This window comes from Bos javanicus, chromosome 26 (assembly GCF_032452875.1).
Source record: "Bos javanicus breed banteng chromosome 26, ARS-OSU_banteng_1.0, whole genome shotgun sequence".
In the NCBI taxonomy this organism is placed as follows: Eukaryota; Metazoa; Chordata; class Mammalia; order Artiodactyla; family Bovidae; genus Bos; species Bos javanicus.
Window position 1 is genome coordinate 15,728,261 of NC_083893.1, and position 21,182 is coordinate 15,749,442.

The window sequence follows — 21,182 nt, forward strand, 5'->3', positions numbered from 1 at the left end:
TCAGTATTCTTGCCTGGGGAACCCATGGAGAGAGGAGCCTGGCAGGCTCTAAGTTATCCTGATGCACCCGGGTTACATTTTACAGTCAGTGCCTCAATCATAAAATGAAACAAAATTGAGACAAAAATCACTAACAGTAAGAGCTGTTTCCACTGTATAGATGAGGACACTGAGTATCCATGGGGTCAGATGTCTTGGCCAGCACCTCACAGCCAGTAAGGACTAAATGCAGGCCTCAGACCCAAGTCTGTTTGGCTCCCCAGCCTGGTCTCAACCATTTCAACTGTCAGGGTCAGTAGCCAATAGAGAAAACAGGCCTCTAGGCGCACTGTCAAGTCTTTATTGAAAGGGGAATTCCCAGGAACTTAGATCAGATGAGATTAGAAGATGATTGAGTATTTCTAACATGAGAATGGGAGATTATCTTGGTAAAAGCTGGAATGGGTTCTTTGCCTTTGGTCTTGTGTTGCAAGATTACAAAGAGCTAAGTTCATAGATTGAAAAGCCTAAAGTTTTTAATTCAGTTAGAGCTCTTATTCCATCAGTGGGAAAAACAGTTTTGCTGGCTGGCAATTATGAATAAATTGTTTCATTGCCCAGAATGAACATAAACAATTCTTTTTGGATGTAAGAGAATTCTAAGATCTTCCAGAAAGAGTTATGCAACACTGTAGGGTAGGTTTCATTTATAAGTTGCAAACCAAACTTATCTGAACCCCGAGAAAGTAGATTTGTTTGGGTTTAAAGTTTTTGCGACTCTTCAGAAGTGTGCCTAAATTGGCCTTTGCTCTTTCTTTAGATTCTCGTTATGGATCAAGATACCAAACCTATTGCCACAGATTATTTTTTAATGGAGGAAAAATATTTCATATCTAAAGAGAAGAATGAATGTAGGAAACAGCCGTTCCAGAGAGCCATTGGTCCAGAAGAAGAGATCGTGCAGATTTTAAGCAGCTGGTTTCCAGAAGAGGGCTATGTTGGCAGGATTGTCTTAAAAACCCAGCAGGAAGTAAGTGTGTCCTGGGGCAGCCTACCCAGTAACAGTTCATATGTAACTCTCTACCTCACCACTGGCTGCCTCCCTCAAATTCAAAACTTCTTATCACCGCAACTTGCTTTGTAGTCTTCTTTTAAGTAAATGTGGAGAATTGATTTTATTCTTCTGCACATATTCAGAAGGTCAAGTTATAGAAATGTGGTTTAAAAATCATCCCTTAGGAAACAAGGGGAGAAAGAAGTCAAAGGATTCCTTAAGCATGGCGTCAGTGTATGTCCAGGGTTTCGCCTGGACGTGTGAAGACCTTGCTGTAAGGCTCACTACTGTGTAAGGGAAGGTCTGTAGGCATTTTGCATTTGGGTGTTGGTTGCCCTCCCGTGAGTGCCTGTTCAAGTTTTAGCTAATAAAAGGCTTTTTGCTAATTCATGAAACAACAGCATTTCTTTGAAAATATTCCATAAGATTACACAAGGTAAGAATAACCTCTCAGCTTTGGTCTGAATTTGTTGCAGATTATATTATGGTCCCTAATATGCCCATGATCATTCTGATAATGGAAACAGTACTGTCTGTTGACTCCAGATTGGGGGACTCCTGATGTGGTTTGCTGATGGAGCACTTTTCTTTTTAATAGACTTATATTGGCCCACTAATTGACTGCCATTTTTTTAAATGACATATAAGGTCATTACATAGATAATAATGTCTTATGATAAATCAACAATAGAGCAGTTGAAGCAGTTCAACAATCTGATTAAACGAATATTTATTGTGCCAGGCCCTGTTCTAGGCGCATGATCTGCCTCTCTGGGGCATGAAATGGAGATGGACTGATAAAATCCCCATTGCTGGTCCATGCTTGCTAGAACACAGAGAGGATAAAGAGCCCATTTCAGCATCGTGTGTTATTTTTCACTCTCTACGTAACTATGAACATGCAGCCTCACTGCACTCCAGCTTCTCTAGGAACCAGAGCCTCTGTGTTCCCTCCTAACCTTGTCTTAGATCATAAAAGGACACTTCCTATAAGCCAAGAAATGTAATTATCTCCCTAGTGTCTTCTCCCCATCAGACATGTACAAAGTACTAAGATGGCGGAGAAGCAATTCTAATCATAAAAGCTGTAGAAGAAAATATCAGAGGGCTTACCTCGGCTTTTGAAGCCATCTTTAATTTCTCTCTAGTTTTTTTTCCTATTTCTAATTGTCTTTGTCACATGTAAAAAAGTATGCTAGGGACTTCCCTGGCAGTCCAGTGGTTAAGACTCCATGCTCCAAATGCAGGGGGCGCTGATTTGATCCCTGGTCCAGGAACTATTAATAAGATCCTGCCTTCCGCATGGCCTAGCCAAAAAAACCGAAAAGTATCCTAGAAGTGACAATTTCAGTGAAGTGAATTTTTAAACCATATATTGCATCATGACTTACAGTGTTTAACGCTCTCAAGCACCCAATATTTTGAATCATCTTATGATATAAGGGAAACCATTCTACACAAAGGAAACAGGTTCAGAGAGGTTAGATTATGACAGGGTAAGAAGTGGAAAGAACTGAAGTCTTACGTCTTCCCGGTCAGTGTTCTTTCCACCACCCCATGCTGCCCAGGCTGGAGCTGAGTCAGTGCTCATGGGTCCTCCATCCCCAGCACCATGGGAGGCAGTGAGTAGCAATGGGCAGACTGCCAAGGGTCACGATAGGTCTTCATCACAGGGTTGGAAGGACTGGGAGGCCAGGGCTGCCCCATATGCAATTAAAATGTATATGACAATAAGCAGCAGAGATGTCAGGAATAAATGTTTAATAAAGGCTGGTGGAACAGAAGCATTTTGGAAAAAGAAGGATATAGTAGAGGGGAAGGCTGACAAGCATTTTCAGATGAGTATAATATAGCAAGTTCTCCTTTATATGCCTTGTTGAGAGAAAAGTTTTGAAATGACTGAAATATGTCTCAAAAGATAACAAATCATATTTCATGTATCTAGGCTTACCAGCTGCACAGTGACACATGATACAAATTTACTGATTGACTAAATGAATTCAGCACTTACTGAATGGAAGCAGACACTGGTATAATTGATAGATTTGGGCTATAAGTATTTCCACTTAGGCTACTCTGTGAAACTAGGAAGCTATGTAAGCAGTTTGTCTGTATGTTAAAAGTCCCCAAGCTGCTGTCTTTGACCTCTGATCCTGCGTGCCTGCTTTGTATAATTTTCTTCTTTCCTGGGCTCTCAAGCTGTTAGGAATCTTCCTATGGTCAATATGCTCTCCTCTGACACCTGCTGGATTTGAAATGAGACAAACCTGGATCTGACAAATTAGATAGATGACCTTCAAAGTATCGTCTGAATTCTGTAAACCTCTATGTCCATATTTGTAAAATCTATGATAGAAACTGGGCTTCCTGGTGACTCAGCGGTAAAGGATCCAACTACAATGCAGAAGTCGCTGGAGACCCAGATTAGGTCCCTAGGTCGAGAAGATTCCCTGGAGGAGGGCATGGCAACTCACTCCAGTATTTTTGCCTGGGGAATCCCATGAACAGAGGAGCCTGTGGGCTACAGTACATAGGGTCACAAAGAGTCGGACATGACTAAAGCAACTTAGCATGCACGCATGATAGAAACTACCCTGCTTGGCTCAAAAAATTATTATGAGACCCAAGTCAAACATGTAGACAAAATGTAGAAAAATGCTTCAGTTCAGTCGCTCAGTCGTGTCCGACTCTTTGCGACCCCATGAATTGCAGCACGCCAGGCCTCCCTGTCCATCATCAACTCCTGGAGTTCACTCAAACTCATGTCCTTCAAGTCGGTGATGCCATCCAGCCATCTCATCCTCTGTCGTCCCCTTCTCCTCCTGCCCCCAATCCCTCCCAGTATCAGAGTCTTTTCCAATGAGTCAACTCTTCGCATGAGGTGGCCAAAGTACTGGAGTTTCAGCTTTAGCACCATTCCTTCCATAGAACACCCAGGGCTGATCTCCTTCAGAATGGACTGGTTGTATCTCCTTGCAGTCCAAGGGAATCTCAAGAGTCCTCTCCAACACCACAGTTCAAGGGCATCAATTCTTCGGTGCTCAGCTTTCTTCACAGTCTAACTCTCACATCCATACATGACCACTGGAAAAACCATAGCCTTGACTAGATGGATCTCTGTTGGCAAAGTAATGTCTCTGCTTTTGAATATGCTATCTAGGTTGGTCATAACTTTCCTTCCAAGGAGTAAGCGTCTTTTAATTTCATGGCTGCAGTCACCATCTGCAGTGATTTTGGAGCCCCCCTCAAGAAAATAAAGTCTGACACTGTTTCCACTGTTTTCCCATCTATTTGCCATGAAGTGATGGGACCAGATGCCATGATCTTCGTTTTCTGAATGTTGAGCTTTAAGCCAACTTTTTCACTCTCCTCTTTTACTTTCATCAAGAGGCGTTTTAGTTCCTCTTCACTTTCTGCCATAAGGGTGGTGTCATCTGCATATCTGAGGTTATTGATATTTCTCTCAGCAATCTTGATTCCAGCTTGTACTTCTTCCAGCCCAACATTTCACATGATGTACTCTGCATAGAAGTTAAATAAACCGGATGACAATACTTGACGTACTCCTTTTCCTATTTGGAACTGGTCTGTTGTTCCATGTCCAGTTCTAACTATTGCTTCCTGACCTGCATATAGGTTTCTCAAGAGGCAGGTCAGGTGGTCTGGTATTCCCATCTCTTTCAGAATTTTCCACAGTTTATTGTGATCCACACAGTCAAAGGCTTTGGCATAGTCAACAAAGCAGAAATAGATGTTTTTCTGGAGCTCTCTTGCTTTTTTGATGATCCAGTGGATGTTGGCAATTTGATCTCTGGTTCCTCTGCCTTTTCTGAAACCAGCTTGAACATCTGGAAGTTCATGGTTCACGTACTGCTGCAGCCTGGCTTGGAGAATTTTGAGCATTACTTTACTGGCATGTGAGATGAGTGCAATTGTGTGATAGTTTTAGCATTCTTTGGCATTGCCTTTCTTTGGGATTGGAATGAAAACTGACCTTTTCCAGTCCTGTGGCCACTGCTGAGTTTTCCAAATTTGCTGGCATATTGAGTGCAGCACTTTCACAGCATCATCTTTCAGGATTTGGAATAGCTCAACTGGAATTCCATCACCTCCACTAGCTTTGTTTGTGATGATGCTTTCTAAGGCCCACTTGACTTCACATTCCAGGATGTCTGGCTCTAGGTGAGTGATCACACCATCGTGATTATCTGGGTCGTGAAGATCTTTTTTGTACAGTTCTTCTGTGTATTCTTGCCATCTCTTCTTAATATCTTCTGCTTCTGTTAGGTCCATACCATTTCTGTCCTTTATCGAGCCCATCTTTGCATGAAATGTTCCCTTGGTATCTCTAATTTTCTTGAAGAGATCTCTAGTCTTTCCCATTCTGTTGTTTCCCTCTATTTCTTTGCATTGATCACTTAAGAAGGCTTTCTTATCTCTTCTTGCTATTCTTTGGAACTCTGCATTCAGATGCTTATATCTTTCCTTTCCTCCTTTGCTTTTTGCTTCTCTTCTTTTCACAGCTATCTGCAAGGCCTCCCCAGACAGCCATTTTGCTTTTTTGCATTTCTTTTCCATGTGGATGGTCTTGATCCATCTCCTGTACAATGTCACGAACCTCCATGCATAGTTCATCAGGCACTCTATCAGATCTAGTCCCTTAAGTCTATTTCTCACTTCCACTGTATAATCAGAAGGGATTTGATTTATGTCATACCTGAATGGTCTAGTGGTTTTCCCTACTTTCTTCAATTTCAGTCTGAATTTGGCAGTAAGGAGTTTATGTTCTGAGCCACAGTCAGCTCAGAAAAATGCTTAGTAAACTATAAAAGAATATGCAAATGAGGGTTATTGTTATGGTCATAATCTATGGCTTCTAATGTGACTGAAAACAGCTTAAAAATCAATAAGCTCTGAGTAAGGCTCTAAGGCAGAGAAGGCAATGGCACCCCACTCCAGTACTCTTGCCTGGAAAATTCCATGGACAGAGGAGCCTGGTGGGCTGCAGTCCATGGGGTCACGAACAGTCAGACAGGACTGAGCGACTTCACTTTCACTTTTCACTTTCATGCATTGGAGAAGGAAATGGCAACCCACTCCAGTGTTCTTGCCTGGAGAATCCCAGGGACGGGGGAGCCTGGTGGGCTGCCGTCTGTGGGGTCGCACAGAGTCGAACATGACGGAAGCAACTTAGCAAGGCTCTAAGGAGTGCTGTTAGAAATATTTGTAGTGCATGGTCATTGTGATATTTTATATGGCAACCTAGAACTTTTCTTTCTTGCTTACTTCCATCCCGGCTTTCAGGATTATAAATTGCTGCTGCTGCTGCTAAGTCACTTCAGTCGTGTCCGACTCTGTGCAACACCATAGACAGCAGCCTACCAGGCTCCTCCTTCCATGGGATTTTCCAGGCAAGAGTACTGGAGTGGGGTGCCATTGCCTTCTCCAGGATTATAAATTACATCATGTGAATTACCACCCAACCCCACTCTCCAGTTGGTTAAATATATTGTAATCAATGCAATGACATACTATGGAAAACCTTTAGAAGCTGACATGAAATGATAATCACAATCTTTCTTTAAAAGATATTTCTGATGTGGACCATTTAAAAAGTCTTTATTGAATTTGTTACAGTATTGCTTCTGTTTTATGTTTTGGGATTTTGGCCCTGAGGTATGTCGGATCTTAGCTCCCTCACCAGGGATCAAACCAATACTTCCTGTGTTGGAAGGTGAAGTCTCAACCACTGGACCATCAGGGAAGAAGTCCCTGATCACAGCCTTTTAAATAGAGAAAAAGTGAGTTGTAGAACAGTATATGTACTACAGTCTCATTTTATGTAATAGAAATAGAGAATAGTTCTCTCCCCTTCACGCATAATTTGATGAATGGAATCCAAACACTTCAGCTGTATGTAAATCTTAGGGATCACAACTGTAAGAACAATGAAATGATTGGGGCGAGGCTGTGCAGCTGAATGGTGAGCCCAGGAGCCAGTCCGTTTTGGTCCTGGCTGCAGTTTGGCGCCACCTGGTGGTCGTTACCCATTTTGACCTTAATATCAATGGGGGACAATTCTGGTTCCTAGAGCTGGTTGGAATTTCCAGGACAATGACAGTGATTCTTGTATTCTTCTGGTTAGTTAGCATCGTTTCTGTGGGATGATCTGAGATTAAGCTAGAAGCATGCTGGGGACTGGAGGACCTTCCTGCCCAACCCTCCCATCCTGAGATGGGATTGACTACTGTTCACTTGCCTCACCTCCCCATCGTCTCCATGCTGCTCCCTTGTGGAAGATAACTTTACACGACCCTCGTTTGAAAATGACTCTAGCAAAGAACAGGAGCCATGTAACAATCACATTGTATTTAAGTTCGCGTAATTCCAGGATTTCTTTTATTTCTGGTTGTGCTGGGTCTCGTTGCTGTGCAGGCTTTGTCTAGTTGCGGTGAGCAGGGGGCTACTCTTCATTGTGGCGCACGGGCTTCTCATTGTGGTGGCTTCTCTTCCTGCAGAGCGCAGGCTCTAGGCACACAAGCTTCGGTAGTTGTGGCGTGTGGACTCAGTTGCAGCTCGAGGGCCCTAGAGCGCAGGCTCAGGAGTTGTGGCACAAGGGCTTTAGTTGCCCATGGCATGTGGAACCTTCCCAGACCAGGGATTGAACCATGTCCCTTGCATTGGCAGGTAGATTCTTCTCCACTGTACCACTAGAGAATTCCCAGGGTTTCTTTGTATATATTTATTCACATACACAAAAATACATTTTTATATCCATAGCAGATGGTTCAAAGGATATACAACCTAACAACAGTGATTTTTTATGGAGAATGAGATGGGAAAGGTGGAGGAAAGAAAGGAAAAAAGTAGAAATGGGAAGTTTGCCTTTATATTGATATATTTCCTTACTGCTTGAAAATTTTTGATAAGATACCTATATCTATATTGGATGAGGCATTAATACCATTTCTATGATTGTCTAAAAATAAAAAATAATTAATTAAAAAATACATGTCTATAGATGGTGGTAAATAATCTGCCTGCAATGCAGGAGACATGGGTTCTATCCCTGGGTCTGGAAGATCCCCTGGAGAAGGGAATGGCAATCTGATCCAGTATTCTTGCCTGGAGAATTCCATGGACAGAGGAGCCTGGCAGGCTACAGTCCATGGAATCGCAAAGAGTTGACTAACACTTTCACTTTCAACTATATACTTAAATCATATAATTATAAATGTAAAATTCACTGAAAGCCAACCCACCAAAGACCATTTAACCCAATGACCAATTCTCAAAATTATTGAGAATTTTGTCAATATCCATTTAGATGTTACTTACCTCCAGGCATTGTTTCAGCCTTTTCACTGTGGGTTTTGTTCATTCAGCCTACCGGAACGTCAATCTTGCATGTTTCACATTTCAAATGTCTAGCATTTCTTAAATGCTCAAGTTTTATTGGGGAATGGATGGGATTTCTCTTAAATGTACTTACCGTATTATTTGGCCTTTGCATGTGTGTTAAGTCGCTTTAGTCATGTCTGACTCTTTGTGACCCTGTGGGCTGTAGCCCACCAGGCTCCTCTGTCTAAGGGATCCTCCAGGCAAGAATACTGGAGTGGGTTGCCATGCCCTCCTCCAGGGGATCTTCCCGACCCAGGGATGAACCAGCATCTCTTACGTCTCCTGCATTGGCAGGCGGATTCTTTACCATGAGCACCACCAAGGAAGCCCATTTGAATTTTAGTAATTGGAAAAATGGCATGTTGTCTTTTTACAGATTTATCTCTAGCTGATTTGTGGACTCAAAATCCACAGCAAACATGAGCAGATCTACTGGCTTGTTCGGGACGAGACCTTATCAGTGTGTCAACATTAGCAGAAACTTACAGTACTTTCCTCCTCTAAGATGACATGTATATCCTTCTAGGATAGTTTGTGAAACAGTAACTAGTGTATGGGATATCAAGCTAAGAAGTTGTTTCCACATCACCAAGATCCAACTCAAATTTTTACTAGATTTTTCTTTATCCTATGTTATCATTTACTCAGACTTGTCTTTTCTTAACATAGAACCTGGAAGAGAAGAGCATTGCACAAGATGACAAGGAGATGCTCCTGAGCTCAGAGGAGGACAGCTTCTTTGTCCAGGTGCATGACGTTTCCCCAGAGCAACCGCGCACGGTCATCAAGGCGCCGCGTGTCAGCACCGCGCAGGATGTCATTCAGCAGGTGAAGGCCTCCCCGCCCTCCCCCAGCCCTGTCCTCAGTGTCAACTGCTGGGCTCAGCCCCCTCTGGGAATAAGGTTCTGGAACACAGGGGATACGACAAGGCAGCATGTGCCTGGTAAGGCCAGGAAGTGTCCGGTCCTTCAACGATACTTGCCCAGTATATGCTGTGAGTCAGGCTCTCTCGGAAGCCTTGACAGCAGAGCCAGGAGGTGGTTCTGCAGAGCGGGAGCGTCACTGTCCATCACCTAGTGACCGTCTCTCTGGGATCCTTCAGACGACATGCAGGAGGACTCTCTGACCCTCTCCCCTTCTCTGGTCTTCTCTCCCCGCTTCTTTGTATATGGCTCCAGAGAACTCTGCTGCCTTCATTCCACGCCCTGTAGTGGTTTGCGTTTATTAAACACTTGCTTGAGAAGTTAGCATAATGGCTCACAGAACAGACTCTGAATCAGGTTGTTCCAGGTAAACCCTGGCTCTACATCTTACTAGCTGGGAGAGCTTGGGGAAGTCATTTAACAATCTGTGCGTTAAGTTACATGGGTGTGGTGGTAAATTGTCTCTTTAAAAAAAAAAAAAAAAGACCCCAATTTGTAGCATTTGCCAGTTTCTGTCTTGTACATTCCTCACACATCAGATTCCAGTGGGCTCCAGCACAATGCCGTGTGCCAAGCTACCACACAGGAAAACATGAAGATAGTATAACAGCACTTTCTTAATAGCTATTGTGAACGTTAAATATATGTAATGGACATTTGCCTAGTATAACACCTAACATGGCAAAGCACTATTTAAGTGTTATTTGCTACACTGACTGCACAATAATTTGGTTAATATTAGTCTCCTTAATAGACTTTGAACTCCCCAAAGTATATACAGTACCTGGGACATAGTAAATGTTAGATGAGTGAATAAATGAAAGATAGTCTCGATAAAAGAGAGGTGAGACCAGGTAAGTCTTAAAATGCTTTCAACATCCAAGACTCTGAGATGAAGAGGCAGTGTCGTGCGCCAGAGAGGCTCTGGAGGGTCAGGATTCTGTCCCTCACTGTCTGGGTCACTTTCAGATCTATGAACTTTGGTGGATGCAGAAAATCTGGCTCAAGTCCTTTTTCTGTTACTAAGCTGTCCATCCTCTGTAATATGCCTGACCTCTTAAGCTTAAGCTTCCTTGTCTGAAAAATGGGGATTGTAACATCTAAATCATGGATGGGTGTTGTGAAGCTAAATGAGGCAATGTCAAGTTTGTGTCAGCTACAACTGTGAAAATGTAAACTGAGAGGGGGGATGACATGATCTGAAAAGGACCCCCCACCCCTGTCCAAAAGTCTGCGACATTTTTCCACCTTAAAGTCTCATTTACAGGGAAGCAAGTGTTGGAGATCCTGTGTTTTTATTCTGTTGATCATAACTTACCTTTCAGACCTTATGCAAAGCCAAATATTCCTATAGCATCCTGAGCAACCCCAACCCGAGTGACTATGTGCTTTTGGAAGAGGTGGTGAAAGATACCGCCAACAGGAAATCTTCCACCCCAAAGGCCTCCCAGCGCGTCCTTTTGGATCAGGAGTGTGTGTTTCAAGCTCAAAGCAAGTGGAAAGGTGCAGGAAAATTCATCCTTAAGCTAAAGGAACAGGTGCAGGTAAAGTTCAAGGTTATTTTTCTCTATTTGATTTTCATAACTACAGTATAATCAAATTCAGGAGCTGGTGAAAGCCAGAAGGAAGTTCCCGAGTCAAGGACACTAGTGGGAAGAATGCGGTTTGGCTCTGTTTTCACTGTGTGGAAAGAAATGTTTCCCTCTGGGTGTAAGCAGTCTTGAGGTGCCCGGGGGGTGAGGGGGGGGTCCCCTCCGCCCTGCTTTCCAAAGCTCTACCGACCAGAGAGAGAACAACAAAGGGCTCTCTCTGATACAATCTCTTTAACCTAATACCAAGGGCAGGTTCTTATTTTCCACAGGCATCTCGAGAAGATAAAAAAAAAGGCATCTCTTTTGCAAGCGAACTCAAGAAGCTCACCAAGACTAAACAGCCCCGAGGACCCACATCACCTTCTCAGGTCTTGGCCTCAGAAAACGTCCAAAACAAGGAAGAGAAACCTGTGGGTGGCTTGCCTTCCAGTGACACCATAGACTACCGACAGTGAGCAAGATAGCACGGTTTACCCAGGTATCCCGAGTCATCGCAGCGTTCTAAAATGGGGGTCAACTATACTGCTTAGTAAGACATAAGTTTGTACACTGTCTTTTGTCTTTTCCTGGAGGAGGAAGTTCCAGAGGCAGGTAGGGATGGTACCCTAGATAAAAGGGGCTCTGAAGATACACACGACTTCAGCACTGATGATTTCAGATCTCCTTATTTTGTAGATAACCAAAGGCCACAAGAGGACAATAAACTTGCCCAAACTGCAATAGCTTTATTTCATCAGACATAGAACTGTCTTAATTACTGGTAATTCACATGAACATTCTCAAAGGACTGCTATGGGTCTTTCTGTTTTCATTCTTTGGACTTTTAGTTTGCTGTTCTTCTAATTTAGCTCTGATATAGCCTTAACACCTCCATTTCTTCTGACTCAATGAAAAAATTAAAATCTGGCATGCAAGTTGTGATGATTAAAAAGAAAGCAAAATGACATAACAGCCTGAAGTAAATTATGCCTTTGGTTGCCAGCTCACTGCTTGGTATTCCCATACAGAGTAAATTTCATTCTGTTTTAAACTATTTAAATGGAACCTGAATTTTTTTTAAAAAGGCATGTGACGAAACCAAACATAGATCTCTTCTTTCACTTAGTTTCTTAATGAACTCAGTTCACTTCAGTTCAGACGCTCAGTCGTATCCGATTCTTTGCGACCCCATGAATCGCAGCACACCAGGCCTCCTTGTCCATCACAAACTCCCGGATTTCACCCAAACCCATGTCCATTGAGTCGGTGATGCCATCCAACCATCTCATCCTTTGTCGTCCCCTTCTTTCCTGCCCTCAATCTTTCCCAGCATCACGGTCTTTTCAAATGAGTCAGCTCTTCACATAAGGTGGCCAAAATATTGGAGTTTCAGCTTTAGCATCAGTCCTTCCAATGAACACCCAGGACTGATCTCCTTTAGGATGGACTGGTTGGATCTCCTTGCAGTCCAAGGGACTCTCAAGAGTCTTCTCCAACACCACAGTTCAAAAGCATCAATTCTTCGGCGCTCAGCTTTCTTAATAGTTCAACTCTCACATCCATACGTGACCACTGGAAAAACCACAGCTTTGATGAGACAGACTTGTGTTGGAAAAGTAATGTCTCTGCTTTTTAATATGCTGTCTAGGCTGGTCCTAACTTTCCTTCCAAGGAGTAAGTGTCTTTTAATTTCATGGCTGCAGTCACCATCTGCAGTGATTTTGGAGCCCAAGAAAATAAAGTCTGTCACTGTTTTCATTGTTTCCCCATCTATTTGCCATGAAGTAATGGGACCGGATGCCCTGATCTTAGTTTTTTGAATGTTGAGTTTTAAGCCAGCTTTTTCACTCTCGTCTTTCACTTTCATCAAGAGGCTCTTTAGTTCTTCTTCGCTTTCTGCCATAGGGGTGGTGTCATCTGCATATCTGAGGTTATTAATATTTCTCCCAGCAATCTTGATTCCAGCTTGTGCTTCTTCCAGCCCAGCGTTTCTCATGATGTACTCTGTATATAAGTTAAATAAGCAGGATGACAATATACAGCCTTGATGTACTCCTTTTTCTATTTGGAACCAGTCTGTTGTTCCATGTCCAGTTCTAACTGTTGCTTCCTGACCTGCATATAGGTTTCTCAAGAGGCAGGTCAGGTGGTCTGGTATGCCCATCTCTTTCAGAATTTTCCACAGTTTATTGTGATCCACACAGTCAAAGGCTTTGGCATGGTCAACAAAGCAGAAATAGATGTTTTTCTGGAACTCTCTTGCTTTTTTGATGATCCAGCAGATGTTGGCAATTTGATCTCTGGTTCCTCTACCTTTTCTAAAACCAGCTTGAACATCTGGATGTTCACGGTTCACGTACTGCTGAAGCCTGACTTGGAGAATTTTAAGCATTACTTTACTAGCGTGTGAGATGAGTGCAATTGTGCAGTAGTTTGAGCATTCTTTGGCATTGTCTTTCTTTGGGACTGGAATGAAACTGCTGAGTTTTCCAAATTTGATGGCATATTCAATATGACGGTAATCCAAGTCTATGCTCCGACCAGTAATGCTGAAGAAGCTGAAGTTGAACGGTTCTATGAAGACCTACAAGACCTTCTAGAACTAACACGCCAAAAGATGTCCTTTTCATTATAGGGGACTGGAATGCAAAAGTAGGAAGTCAAGAAACACTTGGAGTAACAGGCAAATTTGGCCTTGGAGTACAGAATGAAGCAGGGCAAAGGCTAATAGAGTTTTGCCAAGAGAACGCACTGGTCATAGCAAACACCCTGTTCCAACAACACAAGAGAAGACTCTACACATGGACATCACCAGATGGTCAACATTGAAATCAGATTGATTATATTCTTTGCAGCCAGAGATGGAGAAGCTCTATACAGTCAGCAAAAACAAGGCCAGGAGCTGACTGTGGCTCGGATCATGAACTCCTTATTGCCAAATTCAGACTGAAATTGAAAAAAGTGGAGAAAACCACTAGACCATTCAGGTATGACCTAAATCAAATCCCTTATGACTATACAGTGGAAGTGAGAAATAGATTTAAGGGACTAGATCTTATAGACAGAGTGCCTGATGAACTATAGACAGAGGTTCATGACATTGTCCAGGAGACAGAGATCAAGACCATCCACATGGAAAAGAAATGCAAAAAAGCAAAATGGCTGTCTGAGGAGGCCTTACAAATAGCTGTGAAAAGAAGGGAAGTGAAAAGCAAAGGAGAAAAGGAAAGATATAAGCATCTGAATGCAGAGTTCCAAAGAATAGCAAGGAGAGATATGAAAGCCTTCCTCAGTGATGAATGCAAAGAAATAGAGGAAAAGAATAGAATGGGAAAGAAGAGAGATCTCTTCAAGAAGATTAGACATACCAAGGGAACATTTCATGCAAAGATGGGCTCAATAAAGGACAGAAATGGTATAGACCTAACAGAAGCAGAAGATATTAAGAGGAGGTGGCAAAAATACACAGAACTGTACAAAAAGATCTTCACAACCCAGATAATCACGATGGTGTGATCACTCACCTAGAGCCAGACATCCTAGAATGTGAAGTCAAGTGGGCCTTAGGAAGCATCACTACGAACAAAGCTAGTGGAGGTGATGGAATTCCAGTTGAGCTATTTCAAATCCTGAATAATGAACTCAAGGGATTATTAAAGCCCTCTTTTCACCTGTTCCATCATAGAGTTCTAAGATTTAAAATCCTTGAGACATCAACAGCATGGTGAAGGCATTGTTGCTTATATTACACAGCTGCATCATCTGTCTGCCCACAATCAGTTATTTCTTATATAAAATTATAGCTCACAATTTAAAGAATTTACTGATACCTCTTGATGGGGCCAAATCTGACGTACAAGAGCCCATATTGAGCCAATGTTTAAGAAGCAACTCCTAAAACAACTGGTGCCCCAGATACACTTACAAAGAAAGCTCTTTCAAAACAGACATAGCGAAACACAGGAAACCACCTCCTCCAGAGCTTCTGCACAGCCCACTATCCCGAGTCAGGGCTGTTTAGGTTTTGTATGCAAAGACTCACCAGAAAGAAATCTCAGCACCATGGCAGCAGTCCACATCATACAGCATCAGATAATACTGAATCTGCACAGAATCGTGAAACCCTGGACTGTTCCAGACTCTGAGAAGGCTCAGCACTCATTTTTTGTTGTGGTACTTCTGGTATTCCATACCCTCCCCTTTTTTTTGTAATTATCTTTATTACCACCTTGCTTCCTGTTAGTTCCCTGACCAGGAATTGAACCCGGGTCCCCGGCAGTGAAAGTGCAAAGTCCTAACCACTGGACCACCAGAGAATTCCCTGGTATCTTAAAGTTCCAGACTCAACTTACTTTCCTTCTCAGTGACAGTGTCACTGACATAGTGCTTTCTTCTCCAAGAACTGAGCACCATGTGGAGCCTCTCCAGCTTTTGGAAAATGACTCCTCATGGTAGTGGGTCTATGAGCACACAGTAAAGACAATGATCAGAATTTCAAATATTGTTCTCCATATCAAGAACTTAGCATCAAATAAATTATACATGCGACAATGTTATGCACACCTCTCACCTCTTTGTTATAACCTCCATTAATGATAGAATGGAATTACACTTGGCAGAGAAAAAGCCCTGGGTGTGCCAGAAGATTAATAAGTACATAATACAACTCCATTAGAAATCTGACTTCAAAATAATGTGCTTGCTCTAATGAGCATTACTAGTTGCTTATACTTTATGAGAACAGGGAAGGGGGTGGTGATTTAGATGATTGCCTTTGGATTCAATTTTCCTATCATAAGCAGAAATTCATAGTCAGTCAGTTGACCTCTTTCCCTAAATTTGGGGAAGGTTCTCTTTAACAGTCATTGAAAGAATAGCCATTGGTGCATAGATGTATATATGGTAATGTATGTCCAATGTTATTAACTTTACAAATAGTGTCTCCAAGAGCACTTGGGAAAAAAGAAGGGCCTTTCTGTATATGCTCATAAGAAAACAAGTTTAGTATTTTTATTGCTTTCTGAGCAACATAATATTTCATGTTATTTGTTCTGAAATATTCACCTCTAAACTTTCAAGAGTTACCCCCTAATAATAATATAAGAATTTCTAAACAAGTAATTATTTACCTTAAGTAATATATTTAACGAGTTGAAAGAAGTCCACCTTTAAAAAAAAAAAAAAGCTGAACAGTTTAATTGTGGTTAAAAAACTTTCTACAGAATGTGGTGTTCCAGGGCAGAAATAGCCTAATGTTCCACCTCTCAGGAACATCATGTTCTAACACTATGAGTTTATAGGAAATATTCTCTGCCCCAAACCCAGCCACCAGAGCTGTGGGTTTCTGTTGGTTGAACCCTAAACCTTGCTACACTGTGGACTGTTTCTGCTGCTTCACTTTGAAGACATTAATACTAACAAGCCTATGTATATGACTTTACAGGTGAAGATCTTTTGGCAAGAAGTTAAAATCAAGAACGAACATAATGGAGACAAATATAATTCCCTTATTTTCATAAACTAAACTGGAAACTTATGATTTCTGAACTCTTGATATAAGGTCCGAGCTGAGGTCAAGCAAAATGGTACAGAACTGGTTTCCTGCTGATTGAAGCAAAGAAGCCCAGCAGACTGCCATTTTACACCTGTCAACAGTTGGAAAAACCACCGCTAAGCTTGCAATAATCGACTTAGAACAGGAGTCAGCAAACTTTTTGTAAAGGGCTAGTCAGTAAATACCTTCGTTCTTCAAATGGTCTCTGTTGCAATGACTCAGCTTAATGCAAAAGCAGCCGTAGACAATACATACATGATTGAATGTGGCTGTGATCCAAGAAAACTATTTAAAGACATTGGAATTGGAATGGTATATCACTTTCCCATGGCATAAATATTCCTCTTTGGATTTTTTGAAAAACCATTTTAAAATGTAAACTATTCTTAGTTCAACAGCCACACAAGAGCAGGTGGCAGGCTGGATTTGGTTCAAGGGCCACAGTTTGCTGACCTGACTTAGAAAACTGGGAACAAGATGCAAAGAGGTAAGAAATGAAGCAGGCTGGTTTAGTCATACCTATTATGGATAAGAATTGGAAGCTCTGGGGCATTGCATGTGTAAATATGTCCTTTAGGACTCATTAAAAAGTAATTCAACGTACTCTACATTGTGTACCATCATGAACTCTTCTATAGTGTTTCTTTTTACATATAGAATGATGTTGGGTTTTTTATGTTTATTGCTTATATTCACAGACTTTTGGTTTCTACAAAATGAATTTAGAATAACGTATCTACTGAGTTGTGGCATCTTAGTAAGAAACTTAACCATGTTTCTAATGCAAAAGTAGACTGAGTTGGTGTTTATTTATTTTACGAGGTTTGTACTGACACTGTACCTATGTATTTATTATACATAGCCTTCTTGATATTGCTTGCAGATTAGAAGCATTAGTGGTTCTATGTCACTATTTGAAAACAAATCTTAAAAGAAAATGTATACCCTGAATACCTGAAATAGGCCAGAATTTCATGTAACTTGCCATTTAACGTAAATTATTTTTAAAACCTTGCTGTATAAGACTATCATGTAAGTGTAAAGGATTCGTCTTGTTCTTGGAACGAAGCAAATTGTGACTTTTCACATGAAATGTGTTCCTCTAAAGTAAAATCCAAATTTTATCTTTCTAATGACCTTCAAATTTGATGTTTTTCTTCAAATTACAAAACATACTAAAATCTCTAATCTTTGCTTTGAGACATTTGCATCATAAAAAAAATGAATAAAATAATTCCCCGTTCTTTGTGTACTCTTAACAAAAGTATCAAAAACACACAACACACCTTTCATGTAATTGGAAGTTCTGACTAAGTCACAAACCTCATTGCTAAAAGAATCGCCGTTTGCTTGTCAATAGCATTCAGGCTATTTCAAGTTGATGCTGTTTGTACAGTACTGCAGGTCTCTTTTTAAATCAAATAGTCAGTCTGCAACAAATGCACAATGCTCCCTTCACTTTAAATTTCCCAGAAACTGTGATCAAACTTGTCTCAACTAATGGGCATTTTTGCCATCTGTTTGGGCTTTGCTGTGCTTAGCTGCTCAGTCATGTCCGATTCTTTACAACTCCAGAGACTGCAGCCCACCAGTCTCCTCTGTCCATGGCGATTCTCCAGGCAAGAATACTGGAGAGGGTTGCCATATCCTGCTCCAGGGGAGCTTCCCAACCCAGGGATTAAACCCAGGTCTCCCGCGTTACAGGTGGATTCTTGCCTGACGGAGCCACCAAAGAAGCCTCTGGTTGGGCTTACTGTGTCATTAAAATCGAGTTACTAGTCTAACTGGCTAGTGTCAAGATGAAACTGTGCAGAGTAGTGAGATGGAAAGCAAGGCTGGCCTCATGAGGTTTTATCAATTGGCCTTGATTCTAAGCCTCCCATCCCACACCATGGTCCTTAGCATAAAATCTGGAACTTACCTTGAGACTGGTTTTAGGAACTGAGTGAACCCAGCCTTCTGCCTATGTTGCAACCCATCTTGATCGTTCATCCTATTGTGAGGTAAAGTACATACTCTGGGATTTGAGTCCTAGGGATTTTAGGAGGGACACATTGCTCAAAAATGTAGAGGGTTTACTCTATTATTACAACTAACCAGCACAACCTGGTGTTTGCCAAAGTAAATTTTGATTTGAAGTTTCTCTGAATTATACAGCTGTATTAGTATAGCAAATGCAAGAAACTGTCCTACTGTTTAGGACATCTAATATAGCACCCAGGCTTATAGCCATTACCACTTCATACTTGTCAGACTACTAAAACCTGGGGAGCAAACTTGCATCAGTAAAGCTGACATGGGAAAGAATCTAATATGTAAGCTGGGTTTATTACACGATTTTGAGGAAAAATATTTTAAGATGCTTCACTGAAAACAGAAAGGAGCATGAATTCTGTCCCTCTGTTGGGTGATTCCAACTTTTAAGATTATGGGAGCTGGCAGGAAAGGATTTAGACTGGGAATCCAATGTGATGTGTGACACCAGAAAAAACAGAGTCACTTCCTCTCTATCACCTCATCCTGAATTTACTGTTTTGCCAACTAATGTAAGATCACATAAGGGCGTGAAGGAGTTGAGAATAAGTCTGAGGATAAATTTGTAGGAAGTAACAGCATTATTTGGGCAGAAAGTACCCTCTTGAAGGAACACCTCCTTTCATGTCATCCTTAGCAAGTAAAAGTTATTTATTTATAAATTCTCCTGTTGGGGAGAAATATGGAGTCCAGACTCAACAAAAGTGAGTCAAAAGTCGAATTTACTTTTCCACAAAGGTCTCCCATCTTGATGGCTCTGGAGACAATGGAGGCTCATTAATGACAGTTGGCCTCCCCAGTGGCTCCGTATGTACTTTTCTTAAAAACTATATCTTTCCTTTCCTCTGTTCTCTCCCTTTCTAGTATCTCTGTAGACCTCTCCTCCTGTGCCAGACACCCAGAGACCTTGCTTAGTTCCGAAAAGTAATCAGACCTTGTGTACTGGTCTGGTAAAACAGAATTAACTAAAACATAAAACTCCACAACTCTGCTCCCGTGCCACTATGGAGGATATTCCTGGCTGGTGTCAGATTTTAAACTTGGCACAGTGAAAGGCAGCCTACAACGAAAGAAATCTCTAAATGGTAGCCTTGAACCCCTCCAGTTGTTTCTCTCACAGCAGCAGCAACAGGAGAATCCCTGGGCCCTCCAAAAAGTTACTAGAAAAGGAGACTGCCTCTTACACCAAGCCCACCCCTCCTCAGTCAACATTTCCATGATACAGTACATTGTTAACAACTTAAATGTTCTCTGCCATTGCTACCTATTAATTTCCTAAGTACAGTCCTGCCTGATGGCTAAGGATTTTGACAGGAATTCCTGAATGTTTTTGAGATATTGAGTCTCCAAGATTACCAAGCTGTTTATATATCTCTCTTAGATCCAAAACATGCTATGCTCAAGTCTGCCATCAAGCAGGCCCCTGAAACCTTCCCTATTTCAGATGATACAGGTCTCTGAACTTCAAGACCACTCACTCTGACACTCAACTGGGTAATGCCTCATTCAAACAAAAATGACTTGACTCGGCATACAAGGGCCTGGAAGACTGAGGTTATATATATATCTGTTGTTACCCCAGTTCCCTGTGTAGTGCCTAGCACGTGCTAAGCACACAGCAGGTGTTCAAAATTTATCTAGTTAAAGAAACAGATATTAAGACTAGTTTATAGTAGCCTCGGGCTATATGTGTGTGTGTTATCATTAATGACTATAATATTTAGCTCTGAAAATGAAACCCATCAGTACAAGACTACAGAAGTTAAGTGCACAAGTATGTTTCATCCTCAATTCAATGGCAGCCCACTCCAGTACTCTTGCCTGGAAAATCCCATGGATGGAAGAGCCTGGTAGGCTGCAGTCCATGGGGTCGCTAGAGTCGGACACGACTGAGCACCTTCACTTTCACTTTTCACTTTCATGCATTGGAGAAGGAAATGGCAACCCACTCCAGTGTTCTTGCCTGGAGAATCCCAGGGACGGGGAGCCTGGTGGGCTGCCATCTATGGGGTTGCAGAGAGTCGGAAACGACTGAAGTGACTTAGCAGCAGCAGCAGCAATTCATACAGGATATTCAAATATAAGATGTATAATTTTATGGTCCCACTGTGACTCTCTGTATATGTAACAAGGTTAAAAGCATAGTGCAACTGTGGAATAGTTGATGAACTTCTATTTTAAAACTGATTTTTCATTTAAAGTATAGTTTCTGCTGCCAAAGTGAAATATAAATGTATTTATATACGTTTGGAAAAATAAATGATTTGCGACACATACTGGTCACTTGTGTTCCAATGGGGAAAGACCCCTCGGTCATCTAAACAAAGATTCATAACATTTCTGGCTTTTAATATCTATAAAGTAGGTTAGAAGCAAATATTTATATGTTGAATCATACATTTCTCACCATTAAATAATCAAGCCTAAAACTGATTTTAGAAACTAGTTGGACTGCTGTGCGTTTTTTTTTAATTCTCAAAAGAATAGAAAAAGGAAGCTTTTTTATTCAACTATTCACAGTAAAGAATATTTATAAACAGGTAATTAAAACACTTACTTCATAGGCCATTCCTAGAATACGGCAACAGTCACATAAAATACTACTTTTTATTTATATTCCTAAGAATAGGCATTTCACCATTTAAAAAAAGGGGGCGGGGGGAATA

The 21,182-nt window shown here is 41.5% G+C and overlaps 1 protein-coding gene and 1 non-coding gene across 2 annotated transcripts in view; one reads left to right on the forward strand and one right to left on the reverse strand.

Moving 5' to 3' along the window:
• Positions 1 to 20,790, forward strand: part of PLCE1 (phospholipase C epsilon 1) — a 369,702-nt gene extending 348,912 nt beyond the window's left edge. Inside the window, exons 29-33 of the mRNA XM_061402841.1 lie at positions 800 to 1,009; positions 9,104 to 9,262; positions 10,683 to 10,901; positions 11,219 to 11,427; positions 16,372 to 20,790. Of these exons, the coding sequence (XP_061258825.1) occupies positions 800 to 1,009; positions 9,104 to 9,262; positions 10,683 to 10,901; positions 11,219 to 11,404 (774 nt within the window). The 3' untranslated portion in view covers positions 11,405 to 11,427; positions 16,372 to 20,790. The remainder of the gene's footprint in view (positions 1 to 799; positions 1,010 to 9,103; positions 9,263 to 10,682; positions 10,902 to 11,218; positions 11,428 to 16,371) is intronic.
• Positions 15,172 to 15,244, reverse strand: TRNAE-UUC (transfer RNA glutamic acid (anticodon UUC)). Its single transcript has one exon. It is a non-coding gene; the product is annotated as a tRNA-Glu (tRNA).
• Positions 20,791 to 21,182: the final 392 nt, after the last annotated feature.